This window comes from Pongo pygmaeus, chromosome 19, assembly GCF_028885625.2.
Source record: "Pongo pygmaeus isolate AG05252 chromosome 19, NHGRI_mPonPyg2-v2.0_pri, whole genome shotgun sequence".
Classification (NCBI taxonomy): Eukaryota; Metazoa; Chordata; class Mammalia; order Primates; family Hominidae; genus Pongo; species Pongo pygmaeus.
In genome coordinates, this window is record NC_072392.2 from 61,916,390 (window position 1) to 61,934,203 (window position 17,814).

A 17,814-nucleotide genomic window follows, 5' to 3' on the forward strand; every position below is an offset into this window, starting at 1 on the left:
TATTATTATAATCTATTTGTAACCATGAATTATCCTCTTTTGTTAGATAGTTGGATCATTTCCAATATCTTTCTGTTATAAACAACACTCAGAACATTTTTGTGCATAAAGTACTTTTAATATTTTAAGTTATTTTCTATGGGTATATTCCCAGAAAATGAATTACTAAGTCCAAGAATCAGAATATTTTTAAAGCTTTTAGTATACATTATTGAATTGCTTTCCAAAAGACTTTAAACAATTCATGTTATTTTTAATATTCAATGTCACTGTCTTCTGAGAGAGTATTCTAGTAGAGGTTTTAAGGTAGAGATATGATGGGAACATGATTATGGTATCTTGAATTGGAGACCAGTGGGCTGTTGCTGGAGCAGGAGGAGTGGGTGCAGGGAGGGAGGAATAGGGATAAAAAATGACGTGTAGGGTTTTGTATAGGCAACTTAGTGCCATTCATTGGCATTGGAAATCCATGAGTAGAAACAATGTATGTGGGATGATGGTGTGTTGCAAGTTCTCCTCCCACGGCACCTGCTTTTGTAGTTGTATCTTCTGCTCTTGTTTACCTGGTTAACTCTTATTCATCCCCAAAAACTCACCTTAAATGATGTCGTTTTTGAGAAGCCTTCCTGGTGCCTCCCCCTAGTAAATCAGAACGTCCCGCTAGCATAGCAATTGCAGCACAAGGTTACTATTTTTGACTCTTTTATGTCTCTCTACTAGACTGTTCTAAATTACTTGAGGAGATGGACTAGTTGTTTTACTTCTGGGTCCCCACCACCAAGCACCGTACAGTATTGGCATTTACTAAATGATTGTTACTTCTTTCCATTCCCTCCTTTGCTTCTTTCCAGGGTAGAAATTTTGTGGGATATAGCTCTGCTATAAAACCTGGAGGTTATTCCAAAGAAATATTTTCTGTCGCCTCACTTAGACTCATTAAATTTCTCTTAATCTACTCAAATTTTAGGGAAGAGGTTGTTTGCCAATTGCTCGGGTGAACTGTGGAAATTCTTTAAAAAGATGACATTCAAGCTTAAATTATTTCTTTTGTGATTATATTTGTAAGTGCTTGTGAAACCTGGGAATACACTTTCCTTGGAAGTGTTCCATTTTGGCCTGTGATCCTTTAAGGAATGTTCTTGTTGGGAAAATATAAATCATTTTAGCTTTATAGTAAGTAGTCTTTGTAAAATATACTTTCATGTTTAGCTCCTTGACAAATGTATGTAGTAACTCCATTACCCTTTTGTTCCCCATTACCTCAAAGGCCAGTTTGGAGTGACCGAGGTGTAAATTGCCCACAGCACTGTTCTGCCTTTTTTTTACGATGGAGCCTTCAGTATTCCAGTGCAGTTAAATTCTGAGCCACCATTCTATCTATGGGATTACCTTGCTTGTACTAATGAGCAAAATAATTTTTCCAAATGCTGATGGATCTTTAATTCTGCAAAAATGTCACAGAAAGGATTTTGCCTTCTTGGAAAAAGGTCCTGCCTTGATAGAATAACTGTCCACTTTATGATTCTCAGCATAGGTCTAGTTCTGGTGGGTATTTAAGTTCATTATCACACCACTCCAGAGCCATAATAAAGGACTACTTTTAATTTCTGCTCTAATTACTGAGAAATAATTTACTTAAATCATTACAGTTGGCATTTGACATGGAACACAGATAATGGTTTTTGTTTTGCTTTGATTTACAGCCCCCCACTTGGAGAAAGGAATCTGAAGAAATTAAAACTCATTTTCCATATACCCCTTCTTCCTTGGTCCAGGAACATTTGAGATTATCATTAATGTTGGGCCATTTTAACTCAGCCAATACAATTGTTGAATTTGTGGTTTTCAGCAGATTTGCAATTTGCCTTTTGATTTGACTAATGATTGCTTTTTAAGCCTTTGTGGCATATTCGTTTTCCTAACATGTTAAATAAATAGTGAAATGTCATGGAAACCAGTGCTCATTTCTTTCTTATTCTAAGTGTGTGTCTGTTTCGGTTGTTTTTCTTCAATGATTATTTCAGTTGGTATTTAGGAGTGTGAAATATATATTACTTTTTGGTGCTTTTAATGTACATTTGGCCTAGGCTGTTATAATGAGCAGACTGACACAGATATCAAGAAAATTTCCAAGGAGGATTTAGCAAGGGAAAGAACAGTTATTTAATTTATTCATTTGCTCCTTTCTACATTTTTCCAGTGAGCTTTGTTGTGGTCCTATTGTGTGCCAAGCACTAAGTCACAGACCAGATATACTTTGGTCACTGCCATAAAAAAACTGGTTGGATATTTGGCTGAGAGGGACAGAGATTAAATAAGTAAAGATGCAAATGAGTATATAATTATAAAAGGTGCTGTGTATCAGTAGTGACATTCGTTAATATCACCAGTGATCTCATTATAAAGGTCTTTAAGTATTGGGAAGTTGCCAGCCTTCTGTAGCAGATGCAAGTTTTCCAAAATCCAGTTTCCTCTGGGAAGCTCGATTTAATAAATACTGTAAATTGTTTTCCTTGAGGTGACAGGCTCACTTCATTCATTGTCAAGATGTCTGCCTAACATGCACATAAAACATGCATAGCCAGTTCAACACCAGCAATTGCACACATGCTTTTCCTTGTGAAAACCATTGCACTTTGTCATACAGCAGAAGTACTACCTGCATATGCCCTTTTGGGTCGCTCTATACTGTTTCACCAGGGCATTCTTCAGGGCAACTGGCATTTTAAGAATGTTTTATTTTTACTTTCGTACTGTAAGTGCGTGGTGGGGAAGGATACGGTGACCACTAATAGAATTGGGTACCACTGCCTGGATTCCTGCTAAGGCGCCAGTCATTTTAGCTACCACTGCCTTGGCACATCAGTGAAAATGCCAATACAGCAAGAAGACAAATAATGTCTGAGTATTAGTCTAAAAATAGCTTGGCCTTATGGGCCCCTGAGGGGATCACAGCTCACACTTTGAAGAATGATGCTGTAGTCTTTTCTTCAACAAGCCTTTACGGAAAGTTTCCTGTGTACCAGTTCCTGGGAAAGATGCTCTCCTTCACAATCTTGATGTGTACTCAGATCTTTGTTATCTAATAGTAGCCAAAGTTAACAGCTAGCATTTAATGCATCCCTACTATATGCCAAGAATCATGTGCCAAGGCCCTATAGTATTGGGGTCCCAGCAGGAGACTGGGTACCTGAAGAGTGTTTAATAAAGAGACTTTTTACAAAGGCGTGGGCAGGATTAAGGTAAACCAATAAGAAATAATAAAAGATGAGGGTTAACAACCTCTAGACCATAAAGGGGTAAGGGAGGCAGATGTTTCCCGGAGCTGGAGAGGACAGCCTCCTAGGAGCTGTGGCCTTCAGGAGAGGGATGCAGCCAATTGCTGAAGTGAACTGTGGAAATTCTTTAAAAAGATGACATTCAAGCTGAAATGATATCTTTTGAGATTGTATTTATGCTTGGTGTGGCTGTGACTCCTTGGTGACGAACTAGGGGATTGAATACCCTGGCCTCTCCCTCCTCCTACTTTCTAATCCGTTCTGGTGCCTCCCACTGATGAAACTCAACCCGAAGCCACAGGCCAAGGGAGTCTATGGCGACAATTAATCTGGGTCTCACAGCCAGGCAAAAAGGGAGACAGAATGGATCTGGAGGGACAAACGCAGGCTGCTTATTTGGCACAAAACTTTATTTGCACCATTTCATTTAATATCTAACCCAAGGAAGCAAGTTAACTAACTTAAGGAAGCAAGTGCTAGTGCAATCCCCATCTTGCAGATTAACAAATTGAGGCCGGAGAGGTAAAGCAATAATGACAGGGTCCAGGTTTGAAGGAGACTCAGACTCTTAGCCTCTATTCCTCCCTGTCTGGCAAACAGGCCAGCAAGAAGCAGGCAGCAGGGGTTCCTTCAGTGTGCTGCTTCCACAGAATAGTTGAACAAATAAAGTTATGTGCTGGGAACTTGTTGTTCCTTATTTACAAGACTGCACACGGCCTTCCTGTTCCTCCCAATTACTATTCTTCTGGCCAAAGACTCCCTGGATAGGGAAGGAACTCAGCCCAATATCCGCAAACATGTTCAGAAAGCAGCCAGGGAATCATTGTTGGATCCCACAAGGAGCCCTCTCACCATCTGCCCTCTACCCCAGCTGACCCAGAGACTCCCTGCCAGAACACTGAGTATATTTTGATGAGTTAAATGAAAACAACAACCATAACCAAAACAAATCCAAATGGCATGGGTCCTGGAGGAAAGAAAAAAAAATGAGAAAAGTTGGACACTTCATAATTCCTTCCGTTGCACATTTTTTTTTCTTTTTAAATGACTACATTTGATGTAGGATGCAGAGTTCCTAGAGGGTGTTCTAAAAACTTAAAAACTTAGAGTTCTAAAGTGGACCCTTTGTTAAAGCCTTCTTAATGCCATAGGAAGGTTTCCATGATTTAGAGTTTTTATGATATTGATACATTCCAAAAACAATTTAATCACATCACAAATATGACTGAGTATGTCTACTCTTTCCTAAGGTCAAATGCCACTTCTCTGATTATTGGCCTGCTGTTTGTATGGACCTGTTCTACGCATACTTTGCAATGGTTCACATCCTATAATTACAGCACCAACATTTCCTTCAGGGCAATATAAAAAACACACTCCAAGTTAAAAATCATTCCCATCTCTATCCATTCTCTTTTGGAGGGAACATAAAAGACATCAAGTATTTTGTTTTTGTTTTGAGTTTTGTTTAAGCCTCGCCCTGTTGCCTGCGCTGGAGTGCGGTGGCATGATCATAGCTCACTGAAGCCTCAAACTTCTGGGCTTAAGTAATCCTCTCGCCTTAGCCTCCTGAGTAGCAAGGACTACAAGTGTGCACCACCACATCCAGCTGGAACATCCAATTTTGATACCAATATATGAGCCAACCCACCTACCACCTCCACTAAACAGTATGAGGCAGGCCAATAAAGTCCCTACTCTCAGGGAGAGCTCACTGCCACACAGAATGACCAGGGAGGGCTATGCTGGGAAAAGTCTATGGAGCTTTGGAGACCCGGAGAAGTGGGGTCACAAGGAATCTGAGAAGGCTTCCTAGGGGAAGTAACGTCTAAGCTGAGGCCTGAAAAGTCAGGTAAGAGTGAGACGGGAAAATACGAAGGTACAGGGGTGTTCTAGGCAGAGCAAACAACAGGTGCTTTGGAAGCCTTAGAAAGAACAGTAAGCATGGCCCGTTCAGGGAAAGATGGAGAACAAAGCTCAAGTGTATTGATGGTGAGAGAAGAGGCTCAGGACATGGGTGTAGCTGGGTCATGGAAAGCCCTTAGCCACATTAAGGAATCAGAATTTTCTCCTGAGACCAGTGGGAGGCATGCAGGCATTTTAAGTGAAGAAGCAATGTGGGTAAATTAAAAAAATATATCACTTTGCCGCTTGGTGCAGTGGCTCACGCCTGTAATCCCAGCACTTTGGGAGGCTGAGGCAGGCGGATCACGAGGTCAGGAGATTGAGACCATCCTAGCTAACACGGTGAAACCCCATCTCTACTAAAAATTCAAAAAATTAGCCGGGCGTGGTGGCAGGTGCCTGTAGTCCCAGCTACTCAGGAGGCTAAGGCAGGAGAATGGCATGAACCCGGGAGGCGGAACTTGCAGTGAGCCGCGATGGCGCCACTGCACTCCAGCCTGGGTGACAGAGTGAGACTCTGTCTCAAAAAAAAAAAAAAAAAAAAAAAAAAAAAGAAAAAAAAAATTAGTTTGCAACAGGATACAGAAAAATCAAGAGGGATTTTTCAGCCTCTTCTTTATAACTTTCTTTTTCTTTTTTACATGACTTTAAGAAAGTAATATGTATCACTGTTGTGAAAAAAATAAAAACCAGTAAAGCTATTTTTGTTCTTTATATTTTAAAAACCCATTCTGACAAAAGACTTGAATAGACATCTGCTGAAGAAGATATACAGATGGCAAGTAAGCATGTGAAACATCATACATCATTAGGGAAATGCAACTTAAAACAGCAATGAGATGCCACGATACACCTATTAGAATGGCCAAAATCTGGAACATGGACAACACCAAATGCTGGTGAGGATGTGAAGCAACAGAACTCTCACTCATTGCTGGTAGAAATGCAAAATGGTGCAGCTACTTTGGAAGACAGTTTGGCAGTTTCTTACAAAACCAGACCTACTCTTAACATACCATTCAATAATCACGCTCCCTGGTGTTTACCCAAAGGAGCTGAAAACTTACATCCACACAAAACCTGCACCCAGATGTTTATAGCAATTTTATTCATAATTACTCCAACTTGGAAGCAACCAAGATGTCCAGGTGAATGAATAAATAAACTGTGATACATCCAGACAATGGAATATTATTCAACCCTAAAACAAAATGAGCTGTCAAGCCACGGAAAGACATGGAGTTAAACTTAAACGCATATTACTAAAGAAAAGAAACCAATATGAAAATTCGATTACATGTTCTGTGAGTCTAACTACATGACATTCTGGGAAAGGCAAAACTATAGAGACAGTATAAAGATCAGTGGTTGCCAGGGGTTAGGCAGATGAACAGGCAGAGCAAAGCAGATTTTTAGGGCAGTGAAACTTCCGTGTGATATTGCAATGGTAGTGCTAGGGTTTGTGTGTGGTTTGTTCGGCCCCACCAAGTCTCATGTTGAAATTTGATCCCCAGTGTTGGAGGTGAGGCCTTGTGGGAGGTGTTTGAGTCATGGAGGTGGATCCCTCATGAATAGCGGTAATGAGGGAGTTTTCACTCTTAGTTCCCATGAGAACGGATTTCTGCAGAGAGCCTGGCACCTTCTCTCTTTCTTGCCTCCTGTCTCACCATGTGATCTGTATATATCAGCTCCCCTTCACCTTCTGCCATGAGTGGACGCTTCCTGACGCCCTCATCAGAAGCAGATGTTGGTGCCACGCTTTTATTTTTATTTGTGTTTATTTTTTTTTTTGAGACAAAGGCTCGCACTGTCTCCCAGGCTGGAGTGCCATGGTGCGATCTCAGCTCACTGCAACCTCTACCTCCTGGGCTCAAGAGATCCTCCCACCTCAGCTTCCTGAGTAGCTGGGACTACAGGCATGCACCACCACATCTAGCTAATTTTTTTTTTTTTTTGTATTTTTGGTAGAGACAGGGTTTCACCACGTTGCCCAGGCTGGTCTCGAACTCCAGAGCTTGAGTTATCTGCCCACCTTGGCCTCCCAAATTCCTGGGATTACAGATGTGAGCCATGGTGCCCGACTGCCATGCCTTTGTGTAATGCCAAGAGTGAGCCCTAATATCAACTATGGACTGGTGATGATGCTGTGTCAATGCAAGTGCATCAGCTGTAAAAAATATCCCATGCTGGTGGGGGATGTTGATAGTGGGGGAGGCTGTGCCTGTGTGAAGACAGGGGATATATGAGAATGTTATATTTCTGCTCAATTTTGCTGTGAACCTAAAACTGCTCTAAACAATAATGCCTATTAAGAAAACAAAATAAAACAATAAAAAAAACTCCACAAGAGGAAGAAGGTTAAGACAAGGGGTAGTAAGAGCCTGCAGAGGTTGTGGCAGGGGTCTAGCCCCAGCCTGGGGCCTGGGCTGGGGCCTAAGCTGAGCAGAGGCAGTCGGGCTGGGTAGAAGGGGTTCAGGAGCATTCACAGGAGTTAGGCTGCTTAGATGGTGGGAGGGCAAGGAAGAGGAGTGCACTGAAGCTTCTTGCTTAACTAGCAATGTGGTGCCATGAACAGAGATATGATGAACCACCTTCAGTATGACAGGCAGTGCCTGTAGGCCAGAGATTGCACCAGAAGATGGAGAGGGAAGGAGGAGACCTTATAACTGACTAAGACAAGAGAAATCACATTTTATTCTTTTATTTAAGAGAGGTCCTGTTGATTTATTATTTTTCTGTTTTACGCATCACTTATAGGACATAATGCCATGAGTAACCCATATACAGAAAATTCACAGCCTGAACTGGCTTTGGGGAAGACCAAGGCACATTTGGAGGAGAAGGACAGCCCTAAAGGCTGGAAGTGACATTCTTGCTGATAAAGGGCAGAGCACGAGCAAACTGAGAGAGGAGATGCAAAGACAAAAATTTCATGCAAAGGATGGGTGTGTTCAGAGGCTGATGAGCTGCAGGTTGCAGAGAGGCCCTATCATGGCCCTCTGTTATTTGTGCTGTCTGCTCCCTTCTCTGGTGATAGCACATCTGCCACTCCTCATCGTCCTGGTATGGACGCGGTTTTTCTCTGCCCTGACCCCAGTCCATTCTCTACCCTGCTGTGCCCCACTCTGTGCTCAAGGAGACTGGCTCCTGTAGACTGAATCCCCTGCTTCCCTGACCGACTGGCTTCTGATTGGGCCCTGCAGGAGATTGAGGGGAAGAGGAGGGAGAGGAAGGGCTCTTTGTTCCCTGTTCCCTCCTTGCCTTGCAAAGGTTGTGCTGTGCCCCCAAGCCCACAGCAGCCCCACCCCCCTGGCCCCAGGCCTAATGGCTCCTCTAAGGGTTCTCCACCCTTGGCCCTGCAAACTTAGACATGGTCATGACTTCCCCCTATTGCTAGTCCCTGAGTGCTAGAATATTCTTTGACAGTGCCCTTAACCCTACTCACATGGCTATGAATGTTCCCTTCATTAAAGTCTCTTCAGGCAACCATTTCAGGGAGAAATTGCGTTCTTGAGAAGCATAGAGATTACCGAAGGCTGTCAATGACCATTGTAGACCAAGGTGGGAGGGCAGGGCCACTCCCTGCTGTTGGGAGGAGTGGGGGAAGGTGGGGAATCCTACCCAAAGCTGTACTCATCTGCTGGCTTGCAAGTACATTATCCAGAGCCACAGACAAAACCCATGGGTAGAGGCAGATGCTGACTCCTTGCAGGTAGACAGCACTGGTGTAGGCTTCGAGGACGAAGGTGGCCCTGGTGGGCCACCTTTGACCCTTTTGTGTCACTCTGTCAGAGTGGAGCAGGGGTGGGGGAGGGAGGAGGCATGGGGTAGGAGGAATGCAACACAGAGGGGTGGGACAGACAGAGGGGTGAGGAGTCTGCGGCAGCCTTGGTGGACAATGGTGAAGACCTGACCTAGGGAAGTGGCAGAGATGAGGGAGGGCATCTGAGAACTATTCAGGAGATAGCCTCAACGTCCCGATGCTCAGTCTTATGTTGAGTTTGAGGGTGAGGGAGGCAATGACAGTTCGTGTTCTGGAGCGGGTTCCTGAGTAGATGGAGATGCTGGCCACAGTAAGGGGCAGGACTGGTCAGGGCAAGGAGCTGCTTTCTGTTGTGGATAGATTAATGTATGGGGCTGGCCATCTTTCGCATGAACAGAATCATACACCGTGTGGTCCTTTGTGACTGGCTTCTGTCACTTAGCATAATGTTCTCAAGGTTCATCCATGTTGTAGCAGGGATCACTGATTCATTCATTTTAATTGCCAAATAATATTCCATTATATGGAAGTAGCACATTTTATTTATCCATTCATTTATTGGTGGACATTTGGGTTGCTTCTGGTTTTTGGCTGTGACAAATGATGCTGGTGCGAACATCTGTATACGAGTTTTTGTGTGGACATCCATTTTTGTTTCTCTTGGGTATATACCTACAAGTACAGTTGCTAGCCAGGAGTACAAATGGTAATTCTATGTTTAATATTGTAAGGAACTGCCAGACTATTTTTACAAAATGCTTCTCTATTTCTAGTAACATTTTTATATTTTAAAGTCTTTTTGTTTGATATTAGCATAGCAACCCTAGCTTTCTTCTGCTTATCCCTTGTCTTTTAAAAAAGATGATTTTATCAGAAATGTATATAGCCATAAGTAATATATTACATGATTTAGTTATACATATTTGAACTTTATAAAAATAGTGTCACACTATAAATGTGGTTACTTGGACTTTTCACTCAGTATGCTATTTCTAAGACCCACCTATGTTGTTGTATATAGCTACAGTATAATTTATGTTCTCTGCTGTATAATATTCCATGGCATAACCCTACCATAATTTATTGATTCACTCTCCTGTAAGTGGCTATTTGGCATGTTTCCAGTGTTTTGCTATGACAAATTTATTGCTGCTATAAACACTTTTATACGCCTCTCCTGATATAAGAGTTTCTCTTGTTCTCAGAGCAACTAGCAATATAACTATTAGCTAGGAACTTGTTAGAAATGCAACTTCTCAAGTCCCACCCAAGACCCACTGAGTCAGAAACTGTAGGATAGGCCCAGCAGTGTGTTGTAATAAGCTCTCCAGGTGACTCTGATATCTGATAAAGTTTGAGGTCCACTGCACTAGGGTATAAAGTAGGAGTGAAATTTCTAGATTGCAGGCAATCAGATGTTTTCTGAAGTGGTTGTTCCATGTTTTCATGGAAATCCACCCACTCAGCACTTAGTATTGTCAGACTTCTTTATTTTGCCCACTGGGTGGGTCAGTCTGACTGGTCTTCCCTACAGAGAGGCATGGGTGTGGCTGTTGATTTCTTCTCCCTGCCTGTCCTCCCATCCTGCCTTGTCTAGGGAGCCAGAGCCACACCACGCATGTTGACCCCTTGGCTGTCACTGTGGATGAAGCCTTCTTCAGTGTGGTTTGTTTTGACAGGAATACATGCACCACCTGCTCGCCCTGGAGCATCGCGCTGAGGAACAGTTCCTGGAGCACTGGCTGAACCCTCACTGCAAACCCCACTGTGACAGGAACAGGGTTCATCTTGTGTAAGGGGATCAGGACCAGCCTCGGTACGTCTCCTTCTCTCTCCCAGGCCTCTGTCTGAGGGAGTGGCGGGGGACAGCATGGCATGGGCTGGGAGACTTTCCAGACCATGTCTCAGGGGGGCCAGCTGGTTAGCTGGTTAGGGGTTTGGAATGGGGGTGGCAAGAGTGAGGCAGGAGACATAGTGGGGAACCAGGTTGAGAGGAGCGCTGGGGGACAAACGGGGGAGCCCAACTTTTATTGAATCACAAAGTGATCCCAAATGGGGAGGGATGTGACCCTATTTGCCATGCAGAAAAGCTCTCTCTGGACCCCAAATGTGGAGAAGTGTGTTTTGTTGAGACTTGGGTCTCTTCAGGTGGGCTCAGCATTCGTGGAGTCAACCTGTGACATCTACCACGATCATCACCACTGTCATCAGGATCAACAACCTCTTTCCCAGATCTCACTCCTGTTCCCCACTGCCTTCCTGCAGCCTTCAAGGCTGCCAATCTGCCCAGCCCACCCTCTGTCTTTCCCTTTCCCTGGGGCTTGTGTTTTCAGCCCGCCAGCAGGGGACTGCCCAGCTTTCCCCCCACACCCTACATGCCCCCAACTCTGTACCTCTGTGCCTAGATGAGGCTGTTTGCTTCTCCCTCTCTGTCCTCATCATCTTCCTCCCTTTCCAAATCCTGTTAGATAAGGTAGCAAAATTCCTTCAGAGGGTAAGCCCAGTGAATTTCATTTCTCCTCTGTAAGTTTTATGGACCAAGCAATACAAGATATAATCAAGTAGTTTATCTTCGTGGTTAAGAGAAATCTTATACCTTTGTTGTTTATTTTGTGCTACTGTGAATTGACACAGGGACACTCCTATTAATCACTCTTTATAATGTAACATAAATTGCCTCATATGATCCTCTTAATACCCTGGTGTCATTGCAGGGCATGCACTTTAACCCCATTTTAAAGAGGAGCTAATTGAGCATGATTAAGCTACTAACTCAGGCTAAGCAGTGGTTGGTATGCTAGGCTTCTGACCACTGTAAATCTGCATGCTTTATGTGGACTATGTTGCACAGTCCTGTGTGTGTGTGGGCATGGAATCACTCTGAGGGAGCTTTCACAGATAGTGAGAGGATCACCTGCTGGCAGTGGAATAGAAGTTCTGCTTTTGAGGGGTAGGGATGGGCTGCATCCCTCTTTTAATTCTTCCAGCTGCTGGAGCTCTATTCTAGGTCAGGGTTCTGGTGTGCCTGGGCTTGGCTCCCAGCTCTCAGGGTGCTGGCCTCCCCTGCACCAAGGGCCTTTGTCTTTTAGCACTGGAAGCTCTCACTTGGCTTCTTCCAGAAAACAGCACTGTGGAGTAATTGGATGCTTAGGCTCTGGAACTGGCCAGAGCTGAGTTTGACTTTCTGATTTCCAGCTCTGTGCCCTTGGGCAAGTTGCCTAACCTCACTGACTCTTTGCTTCTGCCTCTGTAAGTTGGGGTAATAATGATGTCTAGGGAGCCTGGTGCATAGTAAGTGACTCTAAAAATAAAAGCACTTATTACTGTTGTGCAGTTGAAGTTAAAGGAGAGGTTTCTGGGTTCAGCCCCACAGTAGTACCCTCCAAGGATGACTGAGGCCTCTGATTCTTGGTAGGACAGGCACTGCTGGTGAGCTTGGGTGCCTAGCTCCTGCAAACACAGGGTTCTGCAGAGGCCTCACTCCAGGCAGCTCCCACTTACATAAAGACAAGGAAGCGGTGGCTGGAGAAATGTGTTAACTTGGAATTGGGAGTCAGACAGCCTTCAGTTAATGAGTCCTCCAGTCACTGGCTGAATAACCTTAGAAAAAAATGCCTAATTGAATAGTTTCCTCATTTGTAAAATGAGGATAGTAATGGCTCCTTCCTTATGATTCTAGGATTAAAAAAGTCAATGCCTGGAAAATAGTTAGTGTTGCCCTGGCATACAAAGGAAGTGCTCAGAAAATGATAGCTATATGGTGTTTGTTCTTCCTTGGTCTACTCTTCCTCTTCCTTAGTCTCCTCCTTTTCCCCTCTCCTCCTCCTCCTTCTTGTTCTTCATCACCATCACCAACATCATCACCATCACTACCACCATCACCATCACCACCATCACCACCATCATCACCATTACCCTCACCACCATCACCACTATTACCCTCACCGCCACCATCACACCCACCACCATCATCACCATCATCACCACCATCACCACCATCATCATCATCACCACCACCACCACCACCACCATCACCACCATCATCACCATCACCACCACCACCATCACCACCATCACCATCATCACCATCACCACCATCATCACCATCACCACCACCACCATCACCACCATTATCACCATCACCACCACCACCATTATCACCATCACCACCACCACCATCACCACCATCACCATCACTACCATCATCACCATCACCACCACCACCATCACCACTACCACCACCATCATCACCATCACCACCACCACCATCACCACCATCACCATCAACACCACCATCACCACCATCACCATCACCATCACCACCATTATCACCATCACCCCACCACCATCACAACCACAATCACCACCATCGCCACCATCACCATCACCACCATCATCACCACCATCACCACCATCACCATCACCACCATCATCACCATCACCACCACCACAATCACCACCATCACCACCATCACCATCACCACCATCATCACCACCACCACCAACACCACCATCACCACCATCATCACCATCACCACCACCACAATCACCACCATCACCACCATCACCATCACCACCATCATCACCACCACCACCAACACCACCATCACCACCATCATCACCATCACCACCACCACAATCACCACCATCACCACCACCACCATCACCCCCATCATCACCATCACCACCACCACCACCATGACCACCACCACCAGTCTCATCATCGTCATCACTGTCACCACCACCACCACCATCACCACCACCATCACTACCATCATCACCATCACCACTACCGCCATCTCCACCACTACCACCCCCACCACCACTCTCACCACCATCGCCATCACCCCCATCATCACCATCATCACCATCACCACTATCATCATCACCCCCATCATCACCATCATCACCATCACCACCATCATCATCACCACTGCCACCATCATCACCATCAAACCCATCATCACCATCACCACCTTCAGCACCTCAGCACCATCACCACTATCACCACCATCACCACCACCATCATCATAATCATCATCACCATCACCACCACCACCACCACCATCATCATTATCACCACCACCACCATCATCACCATCATCAATATTACCACCACCACAATCACCATCATCACCATCACTGTCACACCATCATCACCACCACCACCACCACTATCATCACCACCACCACCATCATCACCATCATCACTATTACCACCACCACAATCACCATCATCACCATCACTGTCACACCATCATCACCACCACCACCACCACCACTATCATCATTATCATCACCACCACCACCATCATAGCCATCATCACTATTACCACCACCACAATCACCATCATCACCATCACTGTCACACCACCACCACCACCACCACCACCACCACCACCACCACCACCACAATCATTATCATTATCCTAATGTTATTTTCTTGTTCTTTTTCAGCAAGCAGTTTAATAGACAACAAGCTGGATAATGTTGAAACAAGACAAGGCTGCTTCTTTCACTTGTTTTTAAATTGCAGAAATGGATGTCTTCAGACCTCGTGAAATGTGGTCATATCAAAGATTGCCTTGGAAATGGCAAATATATATACTGCTTCATTTTACTAACCTGCATAAATCACTAAAACCAATAGCTTAAAGCATAGACACCTCCCAAAGGTTTTCCCATCAGTTTGCAAGAGTGAGAACAACCAGAATCTTACCTGGGGTTGATGGAGCTGGAACTCCCAGACCAGGAGTTGGGGCAGGCTGCTTGCCTTAAGGAATTTGGGGAATCCTTGTTCAGAGTAGTGAAGCATACCACTTGGGGTTGCTGAGTTGTTTTGTCCTCTATTTTTTTCCTCTTCTTTTCTGCCCTAATAAACATTGGTATTAAATTTACTTTTAGTGGTCTCTTCCTTTCTCTCTCTCTCTCCCTTTTTTTTTTTTTTTGAGATGGTGTCTCATTCTGTCACTCAGTCTGGAGTACAGTGGCATGATCTTGGCTCACTGCAACGTTCGCCTCCCAGGTTCAAGTGATTCTCCTGCCTCAGCCTCCCAAGTAGCTGGGACTATAGGTGTGCACCACCATGCCCAGCTAACTTTTGTATTTTTAGTAGAGACGGGGTTTCACCATGTTGACCAGGCTGGTCTCGAACTCCTGACCTCAGGTGATCCACCCACCTTGGCCTCCCAAAGTGCTGGGATTACAGGTGTGAGGCACTGCGCCTGGCCTCTTTCTTTCTCTATAAGTGGTGAAACAGAGATTTCCCTCTCTTGTTTATCTTTGCAAATCCAGCATCAGAAAGCTTACTGTTCTTTGAATGAATGAAAATACAAACACCCAGCAATTTTGCACAAGGGTTATATATATATTTATATACATACATATATATATGAGATTATTTGCCTAAGGCCAGCTCTGGAAATAGGGCCATTGCTTCATACCAGTTGTACACCCTGGTCTTTTAGCAAAGGCAATATTTCTTGTGAAAAGTGGGTTGTAGTTCCTGTATCCCAGAGGCCCTCACCTGCCCCACAACCTCGGAATCAGATTGGACAATTAGAGGCCAAGAAAAGCAGAAATTTGGAGGGCAAGGGAAGGTGGGCCAAATGGTTCTGGGGAAAGAAGAATCTGGCATCCTCAAAAAAAAGGTAAGGAGGGATGCCCACACACCCTGGGCTACAGAGGAGGGCTTGTCCCAAGGGAGGTTGGGTGGTGTATTAGTTCATTATTGCATTCCTATAAAGAAATATCCAAGACTGGGTAATTTACACAGAAAAGAGGTTTAATTGGCTCACAGTTCTGCAGGCTGTACGGGAAGCATGATGAGGGCACCTGCTTGGCTTCTGGGGAGGCCTCAGGAAACTTACAATCATGGTGAAAGATGAAGTGGGAGCAGTCACACGGCCAGAGCAAGAGCAAGAGAAGAAGCAGGAAGATACCACACACTTTTAAACAACCAGATCTTGTGAGAACCCACTCACTATTGTGAGAACAGTACCAAGGGGATGGTACTACACCATTCATGAGAAACTGCCGCCATGATCTAATCAGCTCCCACCAGGCCCCACTTCCAACATTGGGGATTAAATTTCAACATGCAATTTGGGTAGGGACAGAGATCCAAACTGTATTAGGTGTGTTTGTCTAGGGATGAAGGTACTGAATCTCTCAATAATAACAATACCAACATTTTGGGTCAAACTCTGTACAGATGGTCCCTGAGTTCTGGTGGTGTGAAAGTGATATGCCCTTAGCCAAAACCGTACTTCAAGAACGCATACAACCATTCTGGTTCTCACTTTTAGTACAGCATTCAATAAATTACATGAGCTCTTCAACACTTATTATAAAACAGGCTTTGTGTTAGATGATCTTGCCCAACTGTAGGCTAATGTAAGGGTTCTGAGCACATTTACAGGCTAAGCTGTGATGTTTGGTAGGTTAGGTGTATTAAATGCACCTTCAATTTCCAGTGGGTTTATTAGGATGTAACCACTTTGTAAGTCTAGGAGCATCTGTACTATCCCCAACTTATAGATGAGGAAACTGAAGTTTACAGAATTTAGGCAGTGTATTAGTTTTCTATTTTGACTGTAATTACTTAGTGGGTTAAAACAACACATTAATTATCTTATGTTCTGTATGTTAGAAGTTCAAAAGGAATCTCCTGGGTTAAATCAATGTGTCAGCAGGGCTGCATTCTTCTCCTCTCTGGAGCCTCTTGGGGTGAATCTATTTCCTTGTCTTTTCTAGCTACCTGCGTCTCTTAGCTCATGACTCCTTCCATCTCAAAGCCACCAATGGTGAGTTGAGCCTCACATCATATCACTCTGCCTTTCTCTTCTGGCTCCATCTTCCACTTTCAAGGACCTTTATGATTACATTGGGCCCTTTAGATAACTCAGAATAATTTCTCTATCTTAAGGTCAGTTGATTAACAACTTTAATTCCACCCACAATGCTAATTCCCCCTTGCCATATAAGGTAATATTCTCACAAGTTCCAGGGATTAGGACATGGACATCTTTGGGGAAGCCATCATTCTGCCTACCCTAGGCAGTTTGTTCAGGTTCATACAGCTGGTAGGTAGAGGACCTGGGATTTGAACCTGGGAAGCCCCTCACTACTATGCCCTCCCTCCCCCCATCCACAGACACTCTGCACCTCTGCCCTAAACCTGATATTCTTATGCCTTGAATGAAGTAGTTTTCTAAACCCAGTTCCTTAAGGGACGAGGATGTGTCTTATTAAGACTCAACTGCACTCCTTACCTAGCTGGGATGTCATCTGAGCACAGGCACCTTCCATGGGCTCTGATATTTAGTGCCAGGACTTGCCCAGGGTACATGGAACAGTGGTGGACAGAAGGCTTCCTCGTCCACTTCCCCACCTGCCTCTCACAGTGGTTTACAAGAAGTAGGAGCTGAATCTGTGCATGTGGGACAGAGTGCACAGGAACAAGACTAACAGGTCCCAAAAGAGAGAAGGAGGGAAGCAGAATTAAAAATAAATCAGACCCACAGGGAGCCAGGGTCCTGCATCCAGGAAGAGAAGGAAGGGCTTCCTTAAGGTTCTAAGGACCCTGGGTATGGCCCACATATCAGGGGCAAAAACTTCCTTTAAGAACAAAGAGGATTCTTCGTCAGTCACATACAGCCTGGTTCTCAGCCTCCTCCCCTTGACACACAAAATGCATGTGTTTACCCAGAACACACTCTCCTGAGGCCCACAGATGAAGGGGCTGAAGTGCAGCAATTCACAGTGAGCTTGCTGCAACTTCACACCCCATTTGCCCACCACCAAAGTTTCTCAGAAGGCAGGTGAGTGACAGAAATCTTGAAAGTGGCAGACCGCAGTAATTCATAA

General features: G+C 44.5%; 1 protein-coding gene across 2 annotated transcripts in view; it reads left to right on the forward strand.

Moving 5' to 3' along the window:
* Positions 1 to 14,844, forward strand: part of C19H17orf67 (chromosome 19 C17orf67 homolog) — a 43,071-nt gene extending 28,227 nt beyond the window's left edge. Inside the window, exons 4-5 of one of the 2 annotated variants that reach the window (XM_054460192.2) lie at positions 10,626 to 10,762; positions 14,404 to 14,844. In XM_054460192.2, coding sequence (XP_054316167.2) covers positions 10,626 to 10,742 — 117 coding nt within the window. In that variant the 3' untranslated portion in view covers positions 10,743 to 10,762; positions 14,404 to 14,844. Of the gene's footprint in view, positions 1 to 1,703; positions 1,942 to 10,625; positions 10,763 to 14,403 lie in introns of those variants that run through there. The other variant, XM_054460191.2, reaches the window with a different exon arrangement.
* The last annotated feature ends 2,970 nt before the right edge of the window (positions 14,845 to 17,814 follow it).